The sequence below is a fragment of the Sceloporus undulatus genome, chromosome 3 (genome assembly GCF_019175285.1).
Source record: "Sceloporus undulatus isolate JIND9_A2432 ecotype Alabama chromosome 3, SceUnd_v1.1, whole genome shotgun sequence".
NCBI classification, from domain to species: Eukaryota; Metazoa; Chordata; class Lepidosauria; order Squamata; family Phrynosomatidae; genus Sceloporus; species Sceloporus undulatus.
The window spans coordinates 25,755,637-25,772,986 of NC_056524.1; the positions used below are offsets into that span (position 1 = coordinate 25,755,637).

Sequence of the window (17,350 nt, forward strand, 5' to 3'; positions counted from 1 at the left end):
TTATTATTTGTATACAGTCCACCCTCCCCCTGCGTGGGGGATCCGTTCCACCCCCACCTCCCCAGGTAAGGTAAAAAACACAGATGCTCAAGCCCTATTCACCATGGGTGCGTGCACCACTGCTTCTTCTGGCGGCGCTCTTTCTGGCACAACTTCCAGCATATGCTGGAAGCTGTGTAAGAGGCACCCATGTATGATGCAGGCACACTGTATTTCTATATAATTAGCTTCCCATTTTGTAGTGAACTAGAGAGCCAAGTCAGCAGGAAGAAATGTTTTGTGTGAAGCTGCCAGCCTGCATATAACGCAGCACATACAGTTTTAGGTTACAAGATCATTTTCCTGTTTTATGTAGGTCATATTCGATATAGTGCGAGCATTGGATTTTATATATGCAGTGCCTGCGCATGCTTGCACAGATGTACCTCATAGAAGAGCACAGTTTTGTTTCCATATTTATGTAGCTTCTGTTCACAGAGAAATTAATCTGAACCAGACCATAGTAGCATAAATTTTCTCATTTTCTTCCTATTGTCTCATCTCCATCACAGCTTGTCCATTACACTTAATTTTCTGTTCTTCCAGTTTTTCAGATTGTGTGATATCATACCATAAACCAATCTACTATCAGTTGCTTTAGTAGTATCTTCTGTTGCTTCTCTCTGCTCCTTTTTTCCAGTGATGGTCCTCTTTCCATTTTAAAGTATCCTATTAGGCATTTCCCTGAATTTCCAAGCCCTCTTCCATCTAGTTGTTTTTTACTTGTTATGATACACACACACACACACTATATATATATATATATATATACATAGAGAGAGAGAGAGAGAGAGAGAGATAAAACTAGAAGTAATGTAATCGATACATTCTCTGGATGGCAAAAATTATAAACATCTTACAAATGCAATTAATGTTAAAACGTCAAGGAAGTAGGAAAATCTTAAACTGGGCATCAGAAGAGCATCCTTGTTGGTGTTAGTCTTATATCCTTGGGGGCACCACTCAAAAATAGGTCCTCCCCTTAATATAAACATAATGTACTTCCACAACATTTGGATACATTAAACAAAGTGGGGATTTTTTTCATCTTTACTATACAATAAGTTGTTTAGCATTCTAAAATACTATTGCTTATTTTGTACATGCCACACAATACAGTCTTTACAAGGTTAACCTTCCTGTCAATAGGGAGGTTCAGATGGATCCATACAATACTGAGCAACACCTTTGTAATGTTTGCTTCAATCTTCTACAACTCCTAGATAGTCTTCAGATATAAAGGTATCTGTTCTAGGTAGTCTTCAGTTCTAGGTACTTTTCTAGGTAGTCTTCAGATATAGCCTTTTATAGCCTTTCTGGTTAACTTTACCACGGTTGGAATGACACAGCTTGTTGCCCGATCCCATCTTTTCTCACCTCTGGGATACAAGTTTAAAACAGATAAAAATAAACATCCCCAAAATTAAAATGTAAAAAAGTTAAAATGGAATCAAACTGTAAATAGAATTAAAAGCAATTTAAAAACATGTCCATTAAAACAACATAAACAGACAATACAGCACATTGGTAAATAATTTCCAAAGACCTGTTGGGGCAGAAGTCTTGCCTGCCTGCAGAAGGACAGCATGCAGTGTGCCACTCTAGCATCTCTAGAAAGGAGTTTCAGAGCCTGAAAGCCACCACCAAATAAGCACTCTCCTGTGCTTCCAGGAAATGTATTGGTAAGGCTGGCAGGACAGTCAGAAGGTTTCCCCTGAAGATATCAAGTCATGGGCTCATATGGGGAATACAGTCCTTTCAATAACCTGGATCCAAACCGTATAGGGTTCTATAGTTCATAACCAGCAGTCTGTATTTCTAAGATGAAGGGCACCAACACAAATATATATTTTCCTAATAGCATGGTCCCAAGTCTGTATTTGTGGCCCCAAACCCCTGAGAACCCCCAAATTTGTTGAAATGGATTTTGCACCCAGCTACTCCTAGGTCGTCTGAAGAGCAACGTTGCCTTCCCTGGCCATTTTATGGCCAAAAGAAGCCTTTTTTTCCAAGAGAAAGTGACTTGGAAATGGACCTGCCAATCACTTTTTGTTGAAAAAAAGGCTTCTTTTTGGTCTAAAATGCCCCAGCATATCCCAAGCCCCCTGGGTGCATTGGGAAGCATTTTAGTATAGTTTTTTGAAACTTGTTTTTGGGGAGGTGGGGGCAGAGGTCCGTTTGGGGCCAGTGTGATCCTCTGAACCCTTAAAGTTTCTCACTGCTGTAATAAACTAAATACAAAGCTTATTGTACCTTAGAATAAGTCTAGATACAGAGCAAAATTGCCTGGTATGTCTGTTGAGCAATGGGGCAGCTAGACAATTTTAAATTCTACTTTATTGCTTGTATGGCCAAGCGCCCTGCTGGCGCAGTGGTTAAAATGCCTGTACTGCAGCCACTCACTCAAAACCCTAAGTTTGCGAGTTCAAGACCAGCAAAAGGGCTCAAGCTTGACTCAGGCTTGCCTCCTTCCACGGTCGCTAAAATGAGTACCCAGATTGGTGGGGGCACAAATTAGCTTACAGTTGTAAACGCTTTAGACACTGCTTAGACGGTATGAAGCGGGTATATAAATAAAGCTTGTTGTTTTGTTTGTTTATAGTTAGGCTTTAGATGGCGGTTTTATGTTATCTTTTCAGTGTGTACAAGGGTGCCCAACTTGGAAGTAGTGGTAGAGAAATCAAGGTTGGCTAGGCTGTTCAGGCTGCCAATAGGTTTAGGACAGTGAAATGTAGGACATTCAAGCAAAATGGAAGACATGACCAAATAAAAGCTGGAAGCATATAAATGTAAATCCGTACTTCTTAGCCATGCTCAAAATGGAGGACATTGTGGAATCCCTCCTCCTGGACAGGAAGGCTGAGATGGGGGACATATCCAGGAAAAGGAAGGAAAGTCTGGTCACCCTACTAAGGGGCAGGCATCCCCTCCCTCCTTTCTTTCTTTCCTTCTTTATTTTCTTGCTTCTTTCTTTCTTTCTTCCTTTCCCTGCTTCCTCCCTCCCTCCCTCTTTTCCTTCCTTCCTTCTTTATTTCCTTGCTTCTCTTTTGGGACATCCTCCTCCTGCTGACTATTTGGCCCCAGGCCTCCAGAAATCCTTTGGCGGCCACATGCGGCCCTGGGCCGCAAGTTGTGCACCTCTGGTGTAGTAGTTTATATTAATGTACGGCTTTCTTGGAATACATTTGACCCTATATTTTGTTATTTATTTATTCAATAACTATTTCTGTCTTGGCCGTTGTCTTAAGATCTCAGGGAAAGGTACAATAAAATAAACTTAAAACAATAAATAATTACAAGTTTAAAAGGTTAAAAATATATGAAACTGATTTTTGATTTAAAGACAGATAATTTAAAACTGGTTAAAACAATCTTGAATAATATAACTATAAAACATGTCCAGTCTGGACAAAATCAGTTTTTCCTGAAGGCATTAATAAAAAGCCAGATTTTAACTTGGCATAGAAATGCTTGTTTCATTGGTGCCAATCAGAACTCTAGAGAGAGATTTTCCATAACCAGGGTGCCTCCACAGAAAAAGGAAGGACACTCTCACAGTGTATTTTCTCTGTTGATAGGACATGGAGGAGGACCCCTCCAACTCATCTCAGTTCTCAGGCAGGCATATGTAGAGAGAAGCGCATCCTCAAGTACTGTGGTCCAAGCTTTTTAGGCCTTTGAATGTTATTGCCAGTATATAGAATTCAGAATGGAAACGTATTGGCAGCTCATGCAAATCCTTCAGAACAGGTGCTTTATTATACCTGAATGGAACCCCAGTGAGCAGTCTGGCTGCTGCATTTTGCACTAACTGGAGTTTCTGAGTAGTCTTTAAGGGCAGCCCTGCGTAGAGTGCATTGCAATAGTCTTATCAGGAAGTTACCAATTTATGGACTATATGATAGAGAACTATAGAAACAAATAAATTATGAAATAGTCTGCCGGAGGAGATCCGTCTTATCACTACCTTAGATGCCTTTAAGAAGGCTCTAAAGACGGATCTCTTCCAGCAGGCTTTCCCATTGGATTTGGTATAGAGATGATGATTAAGACCCCCCCCCCATCTAAATATGATAGTATATGAATTGATGTTTGGAGATTTTAAGGAACTAATAGGGATATATAATTCAGTATTAGTATTTTATTGAGTGTTCAATTGCATTTTATTATTTTAATGATGTAATCCCTCTTCGATCCTTAGAAGAGGCGGGACAAATAAATAAAAATTGTTGTTGCTGTTGTTGTTAAATAAGCATTTGTATTTATCTGGCTTCTATAATATTTAAGTCATGTTAAATTGTACTAGCCAAAGGCCATGACAAAACAAGCTTATCAAAAGGCATAAAACAATTAAAACAAAAGGCACAGAATACCAAGGACCAAAACTTATAATATTCAGAAAACTATATCTTGCTATGTAATGACAACTGCAAAAAATGAACAGTTGTGCTTAAGAACTAATATTCTCTTTCTACTGTTTTTGTTTCCTCTCTTCATTTCACGGTCTTCTGCTGTTCAACAGAAGAAGGCAAAGAAAATACCATCCTACAAGTTCCTGCCTCTGATGTATCAACTGGCTGCTCGAATGGGAACTAAGATGATAGGATTTCATCAGATTTTGAATAATGTAATCATTCTTTCTCATGAAGTTTCCTCTTCATCTAACACTTAAACATACCTTAATTTTTTTAATAACACTTTTTGTTTGTGCTTATTTGACTGGATTTTAAGAATCTTTTCATGTAGCTATATTAGTTATTTGACTCCTTGCTGCTTTTTGAACTCTTTCCTAGGATTGCTAGTTGAATCCTGCTGTATATGCTTGGTGAACACTATAGCATTTAATTGAAGGAGACTCAGTTGCAGATGGGGAAAGTTGTTTTTGTCCTGTGTAGAGTTGACATGTTAGCCCCCACATCAAGAAGAAGATATTCTTTTTCAATAGTCATATGATCCTGGCTTTCTTAGGACAAAATCCTTCCTTATTTAAAAGGGAGCTCTGATTGCAAAGCTTAATGTTTTTGCTGTGCTAATTTTGATTTGCCAGATATTGACAATGAAAATTCCACTGGAGGACATACAAATGCCTAGAGGTGTGTTCACTCTAGGAATCTCTAGGTCCTCCAGCATGATTTTTGGCAGAGGTTAACATCAGAGTCATGCTGGAGGACTTAGAGATTCCTGTTGTTGTTGTTAGCTGCTTCCAAGTCGATCTTGACTCATGGCAACCCTGTGAATGAGACGTCTCCAAGCCTCCTATCCTCTACTTCTCTGCTCAGGTCGTATAGGCTCAGGCCCGTGATCTCCCTGATGGAGTCTGTCCATCTGGCTTGCAGTCTTCCTCTCTTCCTACTTCCCTCCACCTTCCCCAGCATCATTGTCTTTTCTAATTAGTTGTGCCTTCCCATTATGTAGCTGAAGTATGACAGCCTCAGTTTAGTCATCTTGGTTTCCAGGGAGAGTTCTGGTTTGATCTGTTCTAGAACCCATTTGTTCGTCTTTTTAGCTGTCTTTTGTATAGTTTTTTGTGGGTTTTTCAGGCTATGTGGCCATGTTCTAGCAGAGTTTCTTCCTGACGTTTCGCCAGCATCTGTGGCTGGCATGAAGATGCTAGAACATGGCCACATAGCCCGAAAAACCCACAAAAAACTATGGATGCCGGCCATGAAAGCCTTCAACTTTACATTGTCTTTTGTATCCTCAGCACTCTTCTCCAGCACCACATCTCAAATGAATTAAATTTCTTCCTATCTGCTTGCTTCACTGTCCAGCTCTCTCAGCCGTACATGGTAATAGGAAATACAATGGCTTGGATCATTCGTTTACCTGTATACTTTTACACTTTAGAGATTCCCAGGGAGAACATATTAATTAAATCCATAAATAATTAAATTCACAAAAGCTGCACATGTGGAGGGCCAATTGTATAAAGTATATCATTATCTGGTCATTCTGTGCACAGGGAATAAAGCATTTACAAAAGTTTACCAGTAGTCATATTCAGAGAGCCTGAGATTAGCCATCATGTTCAATTGTGCTTTCATAATCATAAACCAAAAGCTATCTATTTTGTTCATATTTTATTATAACCATATTTTTCTACAAAGAAGGAAAAATTACAACTTTAGATTTCATGTTATGAGGTTAACTTTATTGAAAAGACTTAATTGAGGGTTTAAGGTTCATTTGGACTTTAAAAACTCAGTTTTAAGATGAGCCCCTGACACCCCCCCAGGCCTAAAATGCATTCTTGTTCCACCTTGCAAAAATTTTCTCTGAAGCCCTTCATAGAAGGAGAGCATCAGACTGTAACCCCCCACACACTTGGAGTCTTGCTATGAAATGTCATTAGAAATACTATTTTCATTTTATTGTCTTTGAATAGTTGTTTCATTTATACAATTTTACAGTGAAGTATTGAAATATGAACACCAATGTAGAAATAAATTATACTGAGTCTTTGCTGTTTGGTTTAGTGTTTAAATTACTTTAGGAAATTTAACTATCTATATATCTATCTATAATAAAAAATAACATTTCCGATATTTTTATTTTAATAGCTTATAGCTAGAATCTCTCTTGACCATCCACATCACACTTTGTTTATAATCTTGGCATTGGCAAATGCCAACAAAGATGAATTCCTGACAAAGCCAGAAGAACCTCAAAGAAACAGTCTAATGAAAAAGAAGCCAAAAGAAGCTTCCCTGCTTGACATGGTACTTTATCTTTACTCTATTGTGTGTGTTTTAGACTGTGAAAAATGTTTTCAATATTGTTGGTTGGGGACCATAATTTCCATATTGTCAGGATGGTAGTGAATTGACCAACCACCAATTTGTCCAATTTATTTATAATTCCTTTGTTTTCAGTGTTATGACCAATTTTAGTGACGAATATCTGGAATTTACAATTTGTGTTAAGTAGCTTGTCTGCTTTTTTATTCTGTAGGATCGAATAGAGGCTGCTAGCAATATAATTAATATTGTGAAACACAGAAGAACTGAAATGGTGGCAAATGTTGAAACCCTTTGTGATGCTTATATCACTTTAGCAAACTTGGATGCAAGTCGCTGGAAATCACAAAAAAGTAAGGATTTCAGGAATAGAGGAACTTGTAATTGACAGGCCCTACCTCAAGTTCAAGCATGTCTTGTTAATTTTGTAGAAAGAATTTCCTTTACTGTGTTTTTTTTTTAATTTGGGGCATATTAATTTTTGAGATTATAGACAAGTATTTGTCATACAATTAATTATGTCTAGTTTGTGTAAATATAAGTTCTAATGTGTTGAAGCAACACCCAAAGGTTCATTTTTGTAATAGATAGGTAGGTAGGTAGATAGATAGATAGATAGATAGATAGATAGATAGATAGATAGATGGCTGTTCAAATCTTTGAAGTCAGTGGTATCAGAAACATAGCATCAACTGTCTGCATAAACCAGAGACCAGTCTGTTGCCTTTTTCATGAGATAAACATGTTGAATATTGGTATTTCAGTAATTCTTGTATTGATTTTTACAGGAGGTGTAAATATCCCATCTGATCAACCTATTACTAAAGTAAAGAACCTAGAAGATGTTGTTGTACCTACTATGGAAATTAAGGTAAATAAAACTGACAATAATAATGACTACACAGCCAATACAGCATTAGAAAAACACACTGAACATTTCATAATAGTAGATAGAGGAATAACTGTCATAAAAATGAAAGTGATGTAGCAACATCTATATTTATTTATGACTTCAGGTGGATCCAAATGGAAAATATGAAAATTTGATTACAATAAGGTCATTCAAGCCAGAATTTCACTTAGCAGGAGGTCTTAACCTACCCAAAATAATAGATTGTGTTGGATCAGATGGCATTGAGAGGAGGCAACTTGTCAAGGTGAGTTTTTTGTGTTGTAAATGTTTAAGACAAAAAATAATAATAATGGCAGCTGAGTGCAGAAGATGGTGTTTTTAACATTTACACACTGTGGTAGGCACCCTTCTGTTATACCAAATTCTCAGATATTTAACATAAGATGTTTTTCATGTGTCTACACTCTCATCTAGTGCAGTCTTTTCATATGACTATACCATATAAAAAGAAGCATTGCAAATTGCTTGTTAGGGTACAAAGGTATAGATTATGGAAGTCTACTGCTCAATACTAAACTTCTACATTGGATAACATTTTTTGATGTGAAAGTGCATCTAAATATGAGACTCCTTCTTCTTCCATTGTAGTTCTTGAATACTATAGTTATGTATCACATGAGTGCCATCATATGTATTGCACTGAAAACATCTTTTCAGTTGGCTTGGGCAACTGTGGGAGGCTTAGGGGCCAGTTGGCTTCCTCATGTGACCTCAGAGGGCTGCAATCTTTGCCACACTCCATGAGGCCACAGGGGCAATTTTTATTTTTAAAAAATGATTTTAAACCAAAAAGGCACCCCCAGGGCCATGGCCATAGGGAGAATTTCTGCATGGCTCTTTAAAATCCCTTTGGACTGTTTAAAGCCCAGGAGGGCTATTTTTTATTTTTTTAAAGTAAACCTAAAGTCAGCCCTATGTGGCAGATAAAGGTCATTTTTGAAAAAAACAGAACTTCCTTTAAAAATCTCCCTTTTTAGTCACTTTTTCAGGAGGGTGCGGGGGCGGTTGGGGGCCTAAAAATGGCCTCTTTACCACAGTTTCCCACCTGTTTTAGGTGGATATTGACAGATTTCTTTTTATAACATTGTGGCTGAAAATACATTCGTGTTGTGAAGTAAAATAATGGAAAATTAGTAGGCAGTTGATGCACTAAATAGAATGAAAAGATCTTCTTAAGTGTGTTAACTGATACCTTTTTTCCAAAACGTACAAAGTATTTCTAGGATTCTGAACAACTTGCAGAAGAATAATTGTACTGTGACAGTGAGCTTAGAAATACAGTGCGCCCGCGCCATAAGCAGGCGCGGTATACATGGCTTCCAGTTTATGCGGAATCCACTTTGCAATGAAAGTAATGGCGCACATGCCCCCCCAAGCCGTGAGCATGTGCCCCATTGTTTCCAATGGGGCTCAAGCATACCCGGATTTCCCCTTACGTGAGGGATCCGGAAAGAATCCCCCGCGTAAGGGGAGGGCCCACTGTGGCACTGTATTGGCTGTTTAAGGTGCTATTTTTGATGTATTTTGTGGGTGTAAATTCCATGTGCTTTTGAATAACTATATTGTATTCATTTTCAGTTTGTATGCCTGAGAAATTGTGTGTCATTACTTTTCTTATATCTCCCGAAGGGCCGTGATGACCTAAGGCAGGATGCTGTCATGCAGCAGGTTTTCCAGATGTGCAATACCTTGCTCCAGGAAAACACTGAAACCAGAAAGAGAAAGTTGACTATCCGCAGATACAAGGCAAGTTTTATTGTTCTTGTGTCAAAATAGCCTGGTTATAGGAACAGTATGGTCGACATAATAACAAAGATTTATATTAGTTAAACCATTGCTCCACCTAGTTTAGCACTATTGATTCTGATTGACTGTGTTCTTTCTCAGTACTTCCTTGCACTGTACATGAGTCAACAGTGCGATGCGGCAGCTAAAAAGGCCAATGCGATTTTAGGCTGCATCAATAGAAGTATAGTGTCTAGATCAAGGGAAGTAATAGTGCCACTCTATTCTGCCTTGGTCAGGCCCCACCTGGAATATTGTGTCCAGTTCTGGGCACCACAATTAAAAAAGGACATTGAGAAATTGAGCGTGTCCAGAGGAGGGCGACTAAAATGGTGAAAGGTCTGGAAACCATGCCCTATGAGGAACGCCTTAGGGAGCTGGGGATGTTTAGCCTGGAGAAGAGAAGGTTAAGCGGTGATATGATAGGCTTGTTTAAATATTTGAAGGGATGTCATATTGAGGAGGGAGCAAGCTTGTTTTCTGCTGCTCCAGAGACCCAGTGCAATGGATGCAAGCTCCAGGAAAAGGGATTCCACCTCAACATTAGGAAGACCTTCCTGACAGTAAGGGCTGTTCGACAGTGGAACAAACTCCCTCAGAGTGTAGTGGAATCGCCTTCCTTAGAGGTCTTCAAACAGAGGCTGGATGGTCATCTGTCAGGGATGCTTTGATTTAGATTTCCTGCATGGCAGGGGGCTGGGCTGGATGGCTCTTGCGGTCTCTTCCAACTCTACGATTCTGTGATTCTATGATCCTATTCTATGAGAGTATTTTAACTGGTGAGGGCTGAAATTGAACCTAGAACCTTCTTGTTGAAAAGCATTTGCTCTTCCAGTGAGCTACCGTGTCTCCCCTCTATCATACACAGCCGCCTTATACCATTAGAACATGGGTCAGTCTAGTTCAGTATGGTCTCTTTTCATCTATTACCAGAGACTTTGGTAAAGATCTATCTAGTCTTGGATAGCCTGTAGAGAAAGTCTTGTCTTATACTACTTAATTGATTCTTTCTCCCATTCTTACTATCTGCAGTTGGAGAAGGTGGTCATGAGCACCTATACTCTCACCATCCAGATATCTCTGAAGGGCTTTTCATCCTCCCTTTGTTCTCTTGTGGAACTATGGTTCTATTTTAATATTCTTTAAGAGGCAAACCAGAGTTTCTTGATGAACCAGCAACTGCTACCACAATTTCAATTCATTTTTGAGAACCATGCTTACAAATAGATGTGGTTTAATGAATGATTCCTTTGAACACATCTCTGCTTATTTCTTAGGTGGTTCCCCTCTCTCAGAGAAGTGGTGTGTTAGAGTGGTGTACAGGTACAATTCCTCTGGGTGAATTTCTTATCAATACGGATAGAAGTGCTCACAAACGATATAGACCCAAAGACTATAGTAGCATAGACTGCCAAAAGAAAATGATGGTGAGTAGAAGTAAATAAATAACTTGTTTTCCTTAAATGTTTTTCCCTATGTGAAAAGTTAACATGAGAAAACTTTCTAGATCATGCAACCCTGTAGATTAATAAAAAATGAGTTTTCAGCATAGAAGGGATTAAACTAAAACAAGGCATAAAAACCATTCATATGTAATAAAAATCAGATGGTTTCATTGCCATTGTGCCACATAATTTGACATAAGGTAATGCATTCATTTCTGGATAAAAATTTAGAGTGTATCATATGGCCCCTAAACAAGTTTTTCAAAGCAAAATGTTGGGAATCACCACATGAGATTTGTCATAGATGTTTCCCTGATGATATGGCTGGGTTGATCCTCTCCAAATAATGACTTGACAGTATTTTCTGTAATCCCTGATTCTGGAAAAGCAGAAAAGTATTTAAATAGGAAATAAGGAATCTGATGATATGATAGTAAACATTGTTCACCACTGATGGTTCAGATTTAATTAACACATACAAAACAAGTCAGAAGAAAATAGGAACCTCTTGTGTGCCTTTAACACCTTTTTGTACTTCCATACAAAGACCTGTTTTACATTTAGAGATCTCTAACAATAGTAAAAGGTTGGTGACATTGCAGGAGACGATGGCAATGAAGATGATGGTTTAACAACTTCACATGTAGCTAGTTTTTTTCAAAGGCAAAGACCAGCAAGGGCAAGAGGCATCTCGGTCATTGCTCAGCCAGGTGCTGCTCCCAGAGTAACTAAGTACAATGGGAACAGCGACTAAGCAGCCAGTCAAGCAGCAACCAAGAAGCCTCTGGACCATGCTGGCCTTCTGGCAAAGGCTGGCATGGGCAAGAGGCTTCTAGGTCCCTGCTGAGCCAGCTTCTTGGTTATTGCTCCCAGGGTGACTGGCTGCAAACAAGGTGGCCAGATACAAAGGGAACACTGACCAAGATTGGTTGTTAATCACTGTTTTATTTTATTTTTATTGTTGAACACATTGCCATGTTACATTTGTTTTTTAATTCATGTTTATTGTTATTGCCTTTTATTATCTCCTCTGTTGTAAGCCACCCAGATTCCCAGTGATTAGGTGGCATATAAATAAATTCTATTATTATCATCATCATCATCATCACTTTGCAGTAGAACAGTAGACCTAATATCAGGAAATAGGCACTGAGGAACAGTAGGGTTGTCTCCCAAAAGGAAAGGAAGAAGTAGCCTAGAAAAGTTTGGGGACTGCTGCTCCAGCACTTTATCCAGTACATCACAATGTTTCACTGTGGCTTTCAACTGTATGGCCTATGTCCAATAATTTCATATCTGTTAGTATTATAAAGGGGGAAGATATTTCAGCATTGTGTGTGTGTGTGTGTGTATGTTGTGTTATGTTTTCAGAAGCCTAATTGGATAAACAAAGCAGAAAATATATTTTCATACCAACTCTATAGCATGAGTTCAGTGCATAATAACAGCTAAAGCAAGCAAATGGTGTCTCCAAGTTATTTGTGCTTTTCTTCAAAGGAAGCACAAAAGACAAGTTCTGAAGAGAAATATGCTATCTTCATGGATATATGCCAGAATTTCCAACCTGTATTTCGCTATTTCTGTATGGAGAAATTTCTGGATCCAGCAGTATGGTTTGAGAAACGGTTAGCATATACTCGCAGTGTTGCCACTTCATCAATAGGTAAAATATGAACCACCCTTTTCCCCAGGCTTTTATCTCCTTTACTGTTTCAGGTCTCAGTAAAATTGACCCTTCTAATGCTTTTTTTAAAAAAGCAAATCTGAACTGCTAGATACTGTGATCCCACCTATCTGTTCTCAGTTTTTAAATAGTGTACTTTTCCAATCAAAAATCCACCAAACAGCGATACCTTTATTGGCCAACCAAAATGCACAATATACATGTTGCAAGCTTTTGCAGCTTCACTGGCTTCTTCAGCAGGCAAGCTGTTACAAACCAAACAGGAGAAAAAAATTGAAGATGTTAGTGACAGGCCTGTGTTTTGCTGTTTCTCTTCTTAGTTAAGATGGTATGGAGGGGCATATCTAGCAGGCTGGCACCTCCTCCTTATGACCATGTGGCAATTAGGAGATTTTCAGAGTCCAGGAAATTTAACATTATTTACATCACAAGGGGGTTGGACTGGATGGCCCTAGTGGTCTCTTCCAACTCTATGATTCTCTGATTCTATATCCCTATTTTACAAATAAAAGCTAATGAAAAAATACTAAAGCTTGCTTTTGCTTTATAGATTGTAAGTTACTATACACTTCAGTATTTCCAAAATACATGTCTACTGAAATCTTTTTAGTTAATTTAAATCAATGTATTGACCTAGGTAAATGAATGATAAATGAGGTGAGAGATAGTATCTCTTCCATGGATCCTTTTTCTCAAATGTGCTTAATACAATGATAAACAGAGAGAGGTTTTAAAGTGCTGTTGCAGTTTTACAAGTACCAATGTTTTGCTTCATTCTTGTCAGTAGTTCACATGTATTTCTGGATGAAGATCAGGAAGAAAGTTAATAGTGTGTGAGGCTTGATAGCATGATCTGATGCTGTCCAAAATGGTACATCTTCTCAGTTGTGAAATGAACATATGTATACTGAGTACATGTACTAAAGCACTGTATGGCACTAATTGATATTCTATGTAGGGGACCGCAACATTTATATGCATATTGTTTTCTGTCTTTACTGTGGATATGATACAGAGAGATCAGTCTGTCTCTTTGACCATACCTCTTGTCATTTGAAAAACCATTGCTGATGTTCAAAGTGCCCTCTAAAGTGATATTTGATGTGATACAATGAAAACTGGTGGGGAAAAAAATTAGGGATCTGCTGTGTCTATGCGCATAAAACAGCGTTTAAGATTCCCAACTCAGTACAGTGAGTTGTAGGATGCAATGCAAGTATATCTGGCTTCATTTGAATACCTTCCCCTTTCAGTTGGCTACATACTTGGTCTTGGAGATAGACATGTGCAGAACATTCTGTTAGATGAGCAAACTGCAGAACTTGTGCACATTGATCTAGGTAAGTATGAAAACAAGAGATAATACTCAGAATTGTATTTACTTTGCATGTGCCAAACTCTTTTAAAATATTTGTTTTCTCTTGTTTCTGTTAGGTGTTGCTTTTGAGCAGGGCAAAATCCTTCCTACTCCGGAGACTGTACCTTTTAGGCTAACAAGAGATATAGTAGATGGGATGGGTATTACTGGAGTAGAAGGTGTCTTCAGGAGGTAAAGTATAAAAAGAGCTCCTATCTTAAACATTTTATTGTTAAGTGTACAAAAGAGTTTGAGCTGTTCACTTGTTTGACAAAACTGTTCAGTAGTTAACCAGTGAGAACTAGAATCATAGAATCATAGAATAGTAGAGTTGGAAGAGACCATAGTATTGAGCCCAATGAGAGCCAGTTTGATTTCATTTTATCTATATCCTGCCTTTGTCCTGGCATGGGACCCAAGGCAGCTTACAACAAAATACTATGTAGCTAAAAACACAGTTTAAAAGATTTTTTTAATTAAATATGTTATATATTTAAAACACCAATAATTTAAAACATTATAAATCAAGTGTAAAGTGTTGTACTGCCCATAAAAATCAAATGGTCTTTTGTTTTGAAAGTTTCAGTGGCAATAGTTTAGAAATGTATTTGTCTGAAATTATCTTCTAGGTGCTGTGAAAAAACTATGGCTGTTATGCGAAACTCCCAAGAAGCTTTGCTGACTATTGTAGAAGTAAGTGTTTGTTTCTTCAGATCAAAAATCATAAAAGGGATTCCTTCTGGGTTTTTAAAACTTCCATAAACCTACCAAACCATCATATTCAGCTATATAACTCTGCAATATAAACCTACCAGAGTCCTGAAAGCAACAGCAAAAACCTGTTCTCTTTCCCATCATAAGTCAAGAATTGATTACTGTATATACTCATGTATAAGTCTAGAAATTTTAGTCAAAAAATTGACCCAAAAAATCTGGGTCGACTTATCCATGGGTCAATATAAGTACTTTAACTCTTATCAAAAAAGGAACCATGCCCTGGTGAAAGATGAGAGCTTAATATCTTCTCGGAGCACCTAAAAGAAGCATTAACTCCCTCTTCAATCTCATCCATCCAGCCTTTAGGGTGAGCACAAATCGTTATGCCTGTCAAAATTTTTAAAGATCTTTAGCATCATTTTCCTTTGTTTCATCCTTTACATTCTTTGTTACGTGCTGCTAAGTTTTACCCTCGACTTATCCACGGTCATATCAAAATCAATAATTCTGACCCCAAAACCTGCCCTCGACTTATACATGAGATCAACTTATAGTCAAGAATGTACAGTAATAGGTAGTAGTGTAAAGGCAGAAGTAGCTTGGCATTTCAGAAAATAATGAATAACTTTAGTGTTTGCTTTCATCTGAGATACTAATGTGCTTAATTACTATAACTATTTGAGATGCAACAATATTTTATTTCATATGTTGACCAAATGTAGATTTCCAGTTTAAAAATTATCCTATATGCTTAGAGATCTTCAATTGCTTGCTTCTATAAGTATTAAATTAGTTTCATCTGGAAAATTTTTTGTGTCTTGTCTTATATCTAGGTGCTTCTCTATGACCCCCTCTTTGACTGGACCATGAACCCTTTAAAAGCTTTGTACTTGCAGCAAAGGCCAGAAGATGAGGCTGATGTCCGCTCCAGTCTCAATGCTGCTGAACAGGGATGTAGCAAAAAAGCAAAGTAAGTAATCTCCGTCTACCTTATTATGTTGTTGTTATTAGTTAAGTGTCCACAGATCTCCTTTAACTCTGTTGTCTTATTTATTCTCAGTGGTGATAACCAGACATTTAATAAAGTAGCAGAGCGTGTCTTGATGCGACTTCAGGAGAAACTCAAAGGTGTGGAGGAAGGAACAGTGCTCAGTGTGAGGGGCCAGGTTAATCTTCTCATACAGCAAGCCATGGACCCAAAGAATCTCAGCCGCCTCTTTCCAGGGTGGAAAGCATGGGTCTGAAAATGTGTAGTTGATCTTAAGAACAAAGTGTGACCAGATCTGAGTTTTGGGGGGGGGGGAATGTGTCCCACATTTCATATTTTCCTGGTTCGTGGAGGAATTAAGGTCCTAAATCCAGGATCCCAGTGCTTGCTGATAGCCAGTGTAACAGAGCTTTCTTCAGTTCTCCCTTCCCCCATAGCAACCCTAAAAACATCTCTGGACAGTTGGCCAGCAATCTGGAGCTGATTTTTGAGATGAACAGCAGGCTATAATAGGGAGGGGAACTACATCTGATTAGATTGACAGAAGCAGTTACTTTAGTAGATACTGTGCTGGATCCTGAACAAAGTATTGAAACATTGATTTGAAAACTATTGAACCATAGGCTTCGAGTATAAATACTGCAGAGTATCTTATAGTATGCCCTCCATCAGCGGAGGGTTGCGAAGGAGCTGAGATTACATCACCAGGTACATGGATTCATTAGTTCTTTAAAATCCCACTTAAGTTCAGAAGGTTAATGCTGCAATCATATGCTCCCACAAAAGGAAACGATAGTGCCTCTCAATAAACCCCACGTTATAGTTTGGGTGTATTGCTGCAGTATACTGCTATTCTTTGTTGATACTTTATTTTAAAATTATCATTATTGTCATAAGCAGAGTGGTCCCTTTGTATGGTTGCTTTGCAGTGTAATTGACAAAAAGAAGCTACCACCAGATTGGTAAACGTGCACTTAGGCACTGAAAGAGAACATAATCTATACGTGGTAAAAATCCCATGCATCCTAGCTGTAGATGGAATTCAGAAACTGGTTTATGGTTAGTAAGAGATGTATGCACTGTTTACCTTTTTGCTTTCAAAAGGAGGACAAGGAACTTAAATGTTACTTATCATACATTAAAATATGACATACAGCACAAGTTCTCATAAGAAGCTACATTTTAAATACTGAGAAGGAAAGATATGTATAAAAATATATGTACATTTGTCAAACTTTATGCCACTGGTACTATATTGCTTTCATCATTGTTATTTACAGAAGCAACTGGTATAGTCTATCTATATGCATAATAATGTGGGTATCCTTTTACTTTTTATAAATGTTGATATTTATAACATAGATATGGTATGTTTTTATTCTTATTCAAGTGGAAGTTGTACTTTAAGCTGGAAAAAATCTTACCATGTCCATAATTGAAAACTGTTCTTTCTCATGGAAATAGTGGCCTACCTCAATCAGTCCAATTTGCAATTGTATTATTAAGCTGTATTATTACTTGCAGAGGAGCCTGCAGGCAAAAGATCAAGGGGCATTATAAATCAAAATGAAATTACTAAAATAAGCTAAAATATGTGAAATCAATTTATCTGTTTTTATAATGTAATACTGGGACATGTGTATATTGTTCAAATGAAAAGAATAAATTTGTCCATGTACTTTGTA

At 37.9% G+C, this 17,350-nt stretch overlaps 1 protein-coding gene across 3 annotated transcripts in view; it reads left to right on the plus strand.

Annotated features, from left to right (window-relative positions):
• ATM (ATM serine/threonine kinase) overlaps window positions 1-17,350 on the plus strand; it is an 86,171-nt gene extending 68,821 nt beyond the window's left edge. For all 3 annotated transcript variants that reach the window (XM_042460044.1, XM_042460045.1, XM_042460046.1), the window contains 13 exons: window positions 4,562-4,666; window positions 6,600-6,758; window positions 6,991-7,129; window positions 7,565-7,647; window positions 7,793-7,933; window positions 9,319-9,435; window positions 10,752-10,901; window positions 12,417-12,582; window positions 13,857-13,943; window positions 14,038-14,152; window positions 14,590-14,653; window positions 15,511-15,647; window positions 15,738-17,350. In XM_042460044.1, the coding sequence (XP_042315978.1) occupies window positions 4,562-4,666; window positions 6,600-6,758; window positions 6,991-7,129; window positions 7,565-7,647; window positions 7,793-7,933; window positions 9,319-9,435; window positions 10,752-10,901; window positions 12,417-12,582; window positions 13,857-13,943; window positions 14,038-14,152; window positions 14,590-14,653; window positions 15,511-15,647; window positions 15,738-15,921 (1,647 nt within the window). In that variant the 3' untranslated portion in view covers window positions 15,922-17,350. The remainder of the gene's footprint in view (window positions 1-4,561; window positions 4,667-6,599; window positions 6,759-6,990; window positions 7,130-7,564; window positions 7,648-7,792; window positions 7,934-9,318; window positions 9,436-10,751; window positions 10,902-12,416; window positions 12,583-13,856; window positions 13,944-14,037; window positions 14,153-14,589; window positions 14,654-15,510; window positions 15,648-15,737) is intronic.